The sequence below is a fragment of the Limulus polyphemus genome, unplaced genomic scaffold, assembly GCF_000517525.1.
Source record: "Limulus polyphemus unplaced genomic scaffold, Limulus_polyphemus-2.1.2 Scaffold4983, whole genome shotgun sequence".
NCBI classification, from domain to species: Eukaryota; Metazoa; Arthropoda; class Merostomata; order Xiphosura; family Limulidae; genus Limulus; species Limulus polyphemus.
In genome coordinates, this window is record NW_013670593.1 from 46211 (window position 1) to 58538 (window position 12328).

At 35.4% G+C, this 12328-nt stretch overlaps 1 protein-coding gene across 2 annotated transcripts in view; it reads left to right on the plus strand.

Annotated features, from left to right (window-relative positions):
• The window catches only part of LOC106471953 (transcription factor IIIA-like), a 21479-nt gene extending 10625 nt beyond the window's left edge, over window positions 1-10854 (plus strand). For both annotated transcript variants that reach the window (XM_013932575.2, XM_022400563.1), the window contains exons 7-10: window positions 1520-1606; window positions 2379-2602; window positions 3553-3609; window positions 10262-10854. In XM_013932575.2, the coding sequence (XP_013788029.1) occupies window positions 1520-1606; window positions 2379-2602; window positions 3553-3609; window positions 10262-10381 (488 nt within the window). In that variant the 3' untranslated portion in view covers window positions 10382-10854. The remainder of the gene's footprint in view (window positions 1-1519; window positions 1607-2378; window positions 2603-3552; window positions 3610-10261) is intronic.
• The last annotated feature ends 1474 nt before the right edge of the window (window positions 10855-12328 follow it).

A 12328-nucleotide genomic window follows, 5' to 3' on the forward strand; every position in this document is an offset into this window, starting at 1 on the left:
AGTGAAAGGGTTAAAGGTAACTGAAGCATTGGGAAATATACATCCCAGCCACAGTGAAAGGGTTAAAGGTAAAGACTGTGATAGTTCTTACATCAGAGAAACTAATGAACAGCTTCCAACAAGACTGAAACAACATATTTGAAAGCTCCCTCTCATGTATTTGAACACAGTTAAACATAATTAATTCTTTGATTTTTCAGATGTTGAAATCAATGACAAAGAAAACAAAAGAAAAATTAAGGAAGCTTTCTTTATTACAAAATGAAAACTGAAACTTCACAATAATGAATATATATTTATTCTAATTTTTGTTGTCCTTTTATTCTGATAAATGTACATAGGTTGAATTGTTATAAGATTCTATTTTAACCTTCCCACCTACTAATGCTAGGTAAACCTAGCAAAGCAAAGTGTTTAAAAAAAGAAAAGAGATTTTTGGTTATATTTACTTGTTTATTCAAAAACTGAATAAATAAATTTACTTTTTTTAATTCCTTGATTGCTCTAAAGTGTCACGTTGAATTATCTTTAGAAAAATGAGTTTTTGGCAAATCAGTTTCACACCCTTAAACTCTAAAGTAAATACTCTCGAATCTTTATTTTCTCCATTCCGCTGTTTTGTCAAATGAAATGATTCCTATAATAATAATATCATTGGAAAGTAAATAAAAAATGAAATAATTCATTTTACTGAAATTTGGCAAATTATATGTGTAGCATATTCATGTAGCTTTCTTAACACCAGCCACACGAGCCAGCTCAGCATCTTGATGTGAATCAGAAGAAAAACAACTTCTGAGATTGAGGTTGCTGGACCAGACCCAAGACCATGAGAGTCAACATGGAGAAGTTAACTTATAAATGTAAAGTAAAGTGATATAGCAAAGAAACATGCTAGAAATGTTCCAGATGTGGTTGTAAATGTGATGGTTTAAGTTTAGCAATTAAGCTAAACCATGCGTTCAGGTCAGGTGAGGGAAGAATTTATTCAAAGATATCCCAATCAATTTGTCATCCCAGCTGAATTGGAGATTCATCAATTGATTACTGCATTGACAGCGAAACATTAAAAACAATGGGCACAATAGTATCATTACCTTCAATAAGGGTGATGTTAATCATATACAAGACATCATTAGTTTCAATATTTTGTTAAACTAACAGCACATTAAAACCCAAAGATACAGTGTTGAAGTCGAAGCAGATACATTAAAAGTTAATTTCCCTAACGATTCTCAAATTATAAACACCATTTCTACAATGAAGAGTAAATATAAGAAGGATGGTATAATGCCCAATATGATAACAACAATAATATAATCCATATGGATTTCATGTCATATTTTCATTGATGTATAGTTTTGTTGTTGTTTTAAAAGTTGTGCAGAGCTTCATTTATCAATCGAAATAACCCTAAATCACTTGTTTCTGGAATGATCCCTTCCCCTGTTGGCCATCCTAGGCTTCATACTAATTGTGTATGCAGATTTTATTTATTGCAAATTTTATTTTTGTTTAGGGTATACCTGTGATTCCCCTGGGTGTGAGGAGAATTTTTCCAAATGGACACACTTCAGAAGGCACAAAAAGCTCTGTCATCCCCAGAGTGAGTGATAATGCTGTGGTCTAAAATTAATGTTCAGATTAAGTTTAGGCATTAGTGTCAGGTGACCTTGAATCAAAATTGCTACAAATTCTAAAGTAAAGAAGTCTTTACTGTCAGTTAATCTTAATTTTTGGTGAGCAAATTTTCAAAGAGTGTTAGTTTTGTCTAATTTGCTTAACATCTGTGTTCAAATCATTTAGATACATTTACGGATGATGCACTCCAAGTTTAGAACAAAATCAGTTATTCGTATTTCTTAATGATGTCTCGCATCAACTTGATTAAAGGTTTTTAAATTGTGATGTTCATATTTTCTCTCTAGATCTTTATCATTTCAAGAGTTTATTGATAAGAAAATTGTGCTCTGTATTCTAGGTTTAGTAGCATATCTTGTGTATAAGTGGCAAAAGAAGAAAGCTGTAATAAAAAATATATATTATAAATTGATTAAAAACACCAAGGAACAAATGCGACGTGAATCCAAAGATGATACAACTTCACTAAATAAAGTATTATTGATTTTTTAAATATCATTAAAGGGTCTGTAAACAAGACTTCACAAAGCTTTTTTGTTGTTTTTGTCAGAATTCTAGTAATCAAGGTTTTAGTTATAATTATGATGTTATATGAGTATAATTTTTAAACTACAAACGGTTTTTGTGAATGTTTCAAAGACATTTAAATGTTTTTTATTGATGTTCACTTGTTGGATTAAACTAATCAATTTTTAGTAAATGTAAGAAAATATTTTTCTTTGAAACCTGCATTTCAGAACATGAATGTGAAGTGTGTCAGCGAAGGTTTTTCACCAAATCCAACTTACGTGCTCATGCTGAGACGCACAAGACTGACCGTGAGATATTTTGCTGTCCACACGAAGGGTGTTCTTTTTCATACTTCCAGGAAAAGAACCTTCGGGCACACGTTACTAGCTATCATGAGAAGAAACGCCATGCGTGTACTATAGAGGGATGCGAAAGAACTTTTATTAGTAAGGTAAAGCTTTGTTGGAAACAGTTTTGAAATGAAGGCAGTAACTGTTTCATATTCACATTTCTTGATGAATATGAAATAGGGCAAATTTAAAGAATTCATTACGTTTCCCATGGATTATAATAATAAAAACAAAATGTAAATTCTAGACATAGAAATGTTCATCTAGTTATAATAAAAGTATACACATATGAAGTGAAAATGTGTCTGTGATGGAACAGGTATAAATATATTATTCACAGAAAACAAATAACCTTAGGTCTTTGTGTCTCATCTTCACTCCTTTAATAGAAAGAAAAAATCACATGTAAGTACACTCACATTAAATGTTCCCTTGCTGATCTCGCATTAATTTAACACATTCGCTGCCATGTGCCCCACTGGTGGGTCACATCCAGCTTTTACGTATGGACCGTGTCACACACTGGGTCACAGGCAATTATGTTTCAAAGCCAAATTTCTCTTGTGGCATATGAGTTTGGGACACTGTGAGTGCTCCTTATCACCTCTTGAATGTTTAATATTTTTTATACTTAATTTATTATGCAGCTGTGGATATGTTAAGGATTTTATCTACCATCCAATTTGTCAAAATCAAGGGACGATGGACCTGCCTTCAAAGTTTTGCCATTAAAGTTAAGACAATAGGCGAGCTCCCACAGTCAAATTTGATGAGTTTAATATTTGTTAGGTTAGTTTAAGCCATACTGCAGACTTATACCTACATATACTCCATAATTGTAAATATTACTTGAACCCGACCACTCTGTCTCGTGGGATGTCTGCAAGTTCCTTTAATAACCTGCTGCCAGTATTACTGGCAGGTGGCAACAGGATGATCCCGATCACACTGTGTTAGGGCTCAGCGGATGTTGGCAAGGTTATATATATAAATTTACACACACACATACATCAATTATTTTTAATCATAAATATTTTTTGTATTTCTTCAGGGAGGATTGAAGAAGCACATCAAACTACATGAATTGGGCCGTTCCTTTCCACCAAAGGTAACTTTAATTTAAAATGGGAGTCATTCTTATTTATCTCTCACAGAATAAATTACAAAATAGATTAATTGCTGATTTTTGGTTCAGTTTTAGTTTTCTTTTTTTCATGCTAAATAGAAAAATATTTTAATTCAGCAAAAATTAAGTAATTATTGTATATTTTATTTATGTAAAATTTCTGACTCAGCTCAATGAAATTTGGCAATCTTTTGTGTGATTCACCTGACTTAGATGAATAATAAAAGTGTTATTAAATGATCTTGCACAACCTACACAATTATAAAAACCCATGAGTGCCAATTTCAGTCAAGAAAAGAGGTTTAGACAAAGGAACTAGTTACTTAACTGCTATTTGTTGTCTTGTTGCATGCCCTTTTTAATACCCTGAAACTATTTAATCGTTTAAATATGATCTTCCAAAAAGTTTCATCTCTTGGAGTAAAATGTTTTATAACAATAAAAGTTTCTTTCTTGTAAAAACTACAATACCCAAGGTCGTGTCATTAATTTTGCTATTAACTATAGATGTTTAAAGTAGGTTTTTCTTTTAAATTTTATTACTTTAAATCTAAATTAATACATATATTGAACATATCATTACTGAATAAATTTGCATTATTTTATAGAACAGTAGAGTTCGACATGCCAAAACGTTTGTTACCAGGCAAGATATTGTAATCCAAGTTCTGAATTCAGTAAAGTTTATAAATTGTTTTTGAAGGGTACATATTTCTTTTATACGTATAACCATCTCAGTTATTGATATGTCATAACCATGTCTTTTGGAGACAACATAAAAATAAAACAACTTTTTAAGGCATAAATACTATGGGGTATTTTAGGTTTAAATTTATTCCAAAATTATCTTACCTCCTCTCACCCAAAGCTATCTCAATCGTGGACTGCCCTTTAAGCATTGTTAAAAATTTTTACAAACAGCACACCAGTTTATTATGCCCCATCAGTTTTGTGCCATTTCCGAACATGCTGTTCATGTGACTACCCTCCACCAATCATACTGCATCATCTGTACTAGGACAACAATCTCCCTCTGATATTCTAGAACAATCATCACTTTCTCAATTGGCACTCTAGTATAGATATGTGTTTTAAATTGCTCTCCATATGGCTACAAAATTTTGAGTGTGCTTGATTTCAAATTTATATTAGTTTCGACTTCTTCTGTTTCATTTCCATTGTTTCTTCTTGTTTGTTTTAGAAATATTTCTGCTTTCCGATTTTTTATTTTGTTCATATGAATTTGAGATTTAATATGGTGAAAGATGAAATTCCTGGGACAGTCAACAATGGTTCTGGCATGAGTTCCTAGGTCTCAGGGTCGACAATGTCTACTGGGGAAGTACAGTTCTCAGGGAGTTTCTGTCTTATGTTCGGCCAATGATTTCTTCCTTTCACATTATGATTTTTTTGTGAGTAAAGATATAACTACTTTGTGTAAATTATTTTCTACGTCACCTTCCACCTGTTACCATGCCTCCATGTAATCTCCTGGGTTACATATTGTTCTGTTTCCCAGTAGATCTGTGGTAAGTTTTTCAGCATGTATTCCTCACTCCCAGTAGGTATGCCCATGTTTAGCGAGTTTATGTTAGCTTCTGTGGATTGATCTAATTTCCTTATGTAATAATTTAGGTCTTTCATGCCTTCTCTGCTCAGTATTCGGTAAGTTAGATTTTTATAATTCTTTTACCATCTAAGTTACTTTAGTTTAAGTTTGCATTTAACATTTGATTATTATTTTGTTTTTGTTTAATTTTCTGTATATGTATGGGTTTTGCATGGTAGTTACTGTTTGGGTAATTGTAGCTTTGGCCAATTTTATGGGTGTGTTGATTCGTTATTTATATTTTCTTTCACTGTTTATGTTAGTTAGTTTGTGAGTTACTTTTTTCTTTACTACTAGTCCCATCTAACTAAGGATTAGATTTGAATCAAAATTTTGTTTTCGTTAACTGGGTGCCTTTTCATTCTCATGTTCTTCAGGTTAGGTTTTACTTTCTTGTCCTTATCTTCTAAGTTCCTTTAGTGCTTTTGTACTTGTTGCTTATTGTTATATAATACTATACTATACAAAGTAGCTGTCAAATGGTGGTATCCACTCAACCTGGGTTTTACTTCCATGTCACTGTTGTCCATTGAAAGATGGGAGATTGGAGACCCATCATAGACTTGTCTCGGTCGATCTCTTATCTGAAGCCACCTTGCTTCTCCATGGAGTCCTACCTCTCACTTCGTTTTTTTTTCCCTGGACTCTTGATGACCAAATCATCATGACAGATGGCTAATTTCATATTCCAACTGCTCTAGTGTCAAGTTGCTTTCTTCGGTTCATCAACGAGGGTTATGTCTTCCAGTTCCAGGCATTGCTGTTCAGTCCTTCTTCAACTCTGTGTTATGTCAAGTGGTATGCTCTTTTGCCCATCATTTTCACTCGTTATGTCTTCGGATTCTCCTTTTCATGGACGACTAACTCCTGCTTGCCTCTTCCCATGCCCTGTCAGTCAGTCACGCCTGCTTACTTCTTCGTGAAGCTAATCAGGTAGGGTTTTCTGATCCAGTTGGTGAAGTCCATTATTAAACCCACTCAATATGTTATTCCATTGGGGTTTTTTCTTCAATTCCCATCATCATCTGGCCTAACCTTCTCCACTTTGGCTCAGGAATATGGAGTGGACAGTCTATGGAGAGGGTTCTCTCTCTTTTGGGGATGTGGGCTTCCTTGGAACCTCTCATTCCTTTAGGTCGACTCACATGCATTCCTTTCAGTGGATGCTTCTTGACCAATGGAACTTCTCCCACAATCCCTTGGACCATCCCCTTATCCTTCCAACTGGAAACAGGCCTGAACTTGCTTGGTGGCTTGACAGGGAACTGAGCATGATGGGGGTTCCCATACCTCCACCTTGTCCTGAGTCTCATCTGTTTACCAATGCTTCTTTGGTGGGTTGGAGGCTTTCCTTGAATCTCAAGAGATTTCAGGTCGATGGTTCGTTAAGGAGGCTACTCTCCATTTTCAACTTCCTGGAACTTTAGGCAGTTTGTTGGATTCTGTATCATTTCCTCCCGCCTCTGAGGGGGCAGGTGGTTATGATTCATTCTGACTATTCCACTGTCGTTGGCTATATCACCAAGCAAGGGGGAACCAAATCCAGATCTCTCTGTTTTCAGACTCTGGCTTTTCTTCACTGGGCCCATAACCCAGTGATGGTGATCTTGCCATGTTACATTTCTGGCATTATGAATATGGTTGCCAATCGCTTATCTTGACCCAACCAAGTTCTCCCAGTAGAGTACTCACTTCTTCCACTGGTATATCAGGAGGTGTGTTCTCAACTGTGAATTATATAGATGTGTTTGCCACTCACTGAAATGGCAAAATCCTTTCTTTTGGGTTCTGGTTCCTCACCCTTCATCTTTGGAAGTAGATGCATTCAGTCAAGATTGGAGGAGTCTTCATCCATATGCCAACCCTTCGATCAGCCTCTTCTCCAGATTCTTTTCCCTTATTCAGACCAGTCTTTGTCATATCCTACTAATAGCTTGGTATTGGCCTTTTCAGACGTGGTTCCCTCTGCTCTGGCCCTTACTGGAACATCATCCCCTGCCCTTACCTCTGTCCCAGTTTCTCCCCCGACAACCACAATTCATCTTGATGTCACCAAACTCCATTTTACATGTGTTTTTTGTCCAGCCTTTTGCCTCAGGATCTCACCCCTTGTGTAGCATCTTTCCCATTCCATTTGACTTTCCTCCTTGTCTGTGTGCCAGAGAAAGTGGTCTACCTTCAGGTTCTCTCCTATTTCCTTACTTTCCATTTACCATCTGTACTTCCATTTGGTTCCAGATAGACTTCTTTGTCTAGTTCATTCCCTGAGATGTTTTGTAACTCATGGCTCATACTGCCTCCTTTCATGTTATCATTCCCATCTATTTGTTCCAAGAATTCCCTCTGTGTTCCATGATCTGTCCCCTATTGCACACGCTGATTGGGTTTGTCAACTCATACAACTGTCCATGAAAGGTCGCCATATGCGCAATGTTTCTTCCCACCCATTTCATCATCTAACTATGTCTTTAGCTGCTTGCCTTCACCAGCCTCTGGAGGAGATTGTTTAGGCTGGGATGTGGACAACACCCAATACATTCATTGCACATTATCTGCATAACCTGGGTGTGTTTTCCTCAGGCAGGTAATGTCTTCCTCCTGTGGCAATTTTACACACGTCTGTTCGCCTTTGACTGGGGTAAGTCGAGATATTACTTTTTTATATATTTTTAGATGATACATATCATATTTCATGATTCCACCTGGTGGCAGATGTTGCACTAGGTATGAATAAAGCACAACTGTGGGTATAGCACTACTTCTGGAACAGGTATGCTCTTCACCCAGTAATTAACACATGAACAAAAAGAGGGTGGAACTGAATTGGCAGGCACCAATGTATTCAGGAAAGAGACAGCACCAAATCAGTGTAAAAGTGCTGTATTACCATGACTTGAATATATATATGCCAAGTGTAGTGCCTTGGGTTACATCTGAGTATGTTAAGTGCAGACCTCTTGGGCAAAACATCCAGTGGAAACACCTTGTATAAAATAGTGTAATCAACAAGTGCAGTCCTCTTGGACAAAAAACACCCGGGGAAGCACCTTGGATATGAAATGTATGAGTGTGATCGTTAGGGTTTTCATAACCAGCCCATTATTAACATACATGTCATACTTCATCCACACATGTAACAGGCTGTAGTACCAACATAGTGATAGTGAGCCATAGTATGGTGCCAGAGAAAAATGAAATAACTAGATGTTACTAGGGCTGAAAGACCATGAACTGTATATGAATTGGCCAAGTGCACTCCATTTGGCCAAAAAACATCCAGGGGAAGTGCCTTGGGATATGTCAGATTATGCCAAGTGAGGTCCATCTGTGCAAAAAACATCCAGGGGAAGCAACTTGGATACATAATATTTATTATTTTGGCCAAGTGTGATCTGCCTGGGCAAAAACATCCAGGGGAAGGACCTTGGGATACATCAGATTGTGCCAACTGTGATCCATCCTGGCAAAAAATATTCAGTGGAAGTTCCTTGCATAAGATACAGAGATCAACAAGTACAGTCTGCCCGGGCAACACCCAAGAGGTAGTGCCTTGGATACGTAGGATTAGCCCCAATGTAGTTAACCCAGGCAAAAAACATCCAAGGGAAGTGCCTTGGGTTATGTCAGGTTATGCCAAGTATGGTCTATCTGGGCAGAAAACATTTAGTAGAAGCACCATGCACAAGTGCCATCTGCCCCAGCAAAAACATCCAGGGAAAACACCCTGGATACTGAATATTATTGTATAATTCATTGTTCAGAACTGTAATTATTATAACAACAATAGCCCTCTTCTCAAGTGGGTACAAATGGGCTAGAAAGCTTTGTTTGTCAAAATCCACTCAGGATGAAACCTCCATGGTCTACCACTCCAGCGACTGAGAATTGGAAGTGGTAATGACTTCTGTGCTCCACTAGGAAGAGAAGGGGGAATACATATTGGGGAGTTCATAGGAACAACACACCAGAGACAGTACAATGGGTGTCTGCAATTCCATATTTTGAAAAGCAGATAGACCCTGATTGTGGGAATCACAGGTAAGTACGGATGGGCAGAAATCCCCATCTGCTTTACTCATGAGTGATAGTTCTTTATAAATGAAACTTGTAACTTTTAGCAAAATGAATATAGATACATATACCATCGGACCAGCTGCCAGTGGTCTTACAGAAATACCCCATCTCAACAGCAAGCATTATATATTCTTGCACACTTGTTTTTTCAGTGAGGTCACTTTCTGCTCGATTGGCTATTGATGCACCTTCACCAGCCCCTCCACCTATGCAATGTGGGATTCTAGCTTTGGGTAAGAGGAGGTAAGACCATTTCAGAAGTTAACATTTTCTTACACTGAAAATGCATTTCTGGTAGGTTCTTACCTCCATTCACTCAGGATTGTTCTAGAATAGTAGAGAGAGCTAGATGCACTAGTATAGATGGCACAGGATGTTTGGTGGAGGGCAGTCACACGATCAGCACATGTTCTGAAATGGCACGAAACTGTTTGGGTATAAAAGACTGGTGTGCTATTAGCGAAAAATTTTAAAAATGCTTAGAGGGCAGTCCAGGATCAAGATAGCTTTGTGTGATGGAGGTAAGTACCTATCGGACATACATTTTCAGTGTAAGAAAAAGTTAACTTTCAGATTCCAAGTGTCAACTACTCTAGAAGTAATTATGAAGTGTATTGTATACAATAACATAAAAAATGTATTTTGTTGACTCAACAGATGTGTAAAAACATCTTAGAATATCTGATTTTCTTTTTTTCATAGTTAATTTTCTTTCAGAAACTGCTTACAAAGTTTTATTGGATTAAATCAGTTAGTATATACGTTTGATAATTTTGTGTGAGGTACTGTAGTGATTAAAGAAATCTTCAGTTTAAGTGAAATTAATACTACCTTGTTAGACTCTCTGTTAAACATAAACTGTGTAAGTGTCAAAGTTGTTGTATCATCATTTGGCATTTGCCAATTATTCAACACTTTTTTTAATATTCTGTACATTTTTCTTGTTTTTAGAATCGAAATAAAAGAAAAAAAAGATTGGAAAAAAGAAGAAAACTTTGGCATCTATTCTATCTGGATACACAGTCGTTGAGGAGGAAGACGAATGACTTAGTGTTCCAAACACTTCAATAACTGAACAGCTTCAAGTTTCTTCACATAGTGTTCATGAGCAGCATCACAATAATGAGCACTATTAAATGAAAAGTTGCTGATGCCAGATGACCAACTTGTTTTGTTTGTGACCATTAACAGAAGTTGCTCAATAAATACATGCAGTTGGCAAGATGGAGGGGCTACCATTTATAATTTCCCATCTAATGGTACTTATTAATGTATGTTATGATAAAGACAAGACGTCAAATAACTATTTTTTCTTTTGTTGTCAAATTCTTACAAAGAATCACATTTTGTTAAAGGGTAACTCGAAATTTGTTCAACTATCGTGATATCTTGTGTAAATAGTAATTCTAGTACCAGGTAAATTCCAGCCTATAATATAATATTGGTGTGATAATTCGGCTATAATGTCCACATTATTTTATATACATTTACATAACTTAAGACATTTGTTAAAATTTCAGATTTATAAAATGACTTATTTCTTGTGAACGAGTCTTGTGTTAGCTCAACAGACATTAACAAATACAAATTTACATTATTTTCTCTGAAACAATGAATACCAATTTTGTCCGCCTCAGTTTATAACACTCACATAAAAAAAAAACACAAACAGGCTGGGAAACTTGACGTTTTCTATCATATTTATAAATGAATTGTTCATGCTCTTTTCAATTTTTTTTTCTGATAATGAAATATATTCGGATGTTAACTTTCAATAAAACTACTAGAAGTGTTAATGGATTAACTGACCTGTTGTCATGTGAACGAAGGCATAATGTACTATGTATTATGTACATAATCGGTCAACACTGTACTGAGCAATACCTTGGTACATTGTTGCCTGATGAAGTGTCTGGTAAAAAGGCCGAAAGCTCGCAAATAAAAGTATTTGAACGTAAAGTACGTGGATAATTAATTCTACATAATCATTGAGTTCCCGTTCTGATGATGACTTTTTGAGCATTAAAACACGTACTGCAATGAACACTGTATAAGATGGCATAATTCAGTAAATACATGAAAATTATTATAAAATACAGACGTAACATTGATTAATGACGATAATATGAAACTTTAGAGAAGGTACTTGTGACGATTTATGTGAAGTTGATAAATGATGACGTTTCTCTTGATATTTCTTGACCAAAATACAGATATTATTTTTGCGTCTATACTGACTTTAAAACCCTGAAGATAATATTCCTTAGCATACGCACAATGACAAAAGATTAACTTAATTTTTCTCAGTAACTATAAAAACTAACAAAAATAAAAGTAGGAAAACTTGTTTTGAAATAGTAGAATAATTGCTTCAATTTTTTAAATTAAATTTACTTAGGGAATCTGAGCCATCAGGGTAAATGAAACTTTGACTATACAACTTTCGTGATCAGGTAAAGTATGTGCTTCTATTTATTATCGTTTCCTGAAGACCATAATAAGTATACACACACTTGTAATTGGTTGTTTTCCTAAAATGATCATGGCCTCCATGATTACGGTATTTCATTTGTAACTTTACAAAATAGACCCATTTTATATTTGTGACCTTCCTGCTATTCTTACTATTTTGAATATATATATATATATATATATTGCGTTCTATTTTATTCTATTAGAATGTTTAGACTGTAACTAGCTGTTACTCATGTCCAGACAATTATTCCAACGAACACTTCAACTCTATTATACATATATAAAGGCATTAAGTTTGAGGAAGCTAGAAAAGGGGGGGGGATAAGAGGTAATTTTTTGTAATGTTACTATATAGTGTCGGTCATTACTATAATACAGCTATTCCCGATTTCTGTTACCCTTTCAAGATACAGTTGATAGTTTGTTTATAAAGTTATAGGTAAACACTTGTGAAAAACGTAGTTCCTAGTTTGAGAATTACTTCATTTTTGTAACAGTAAATTGCAAATAGATAAATGATGAACACGTTTCATAAAACAACAA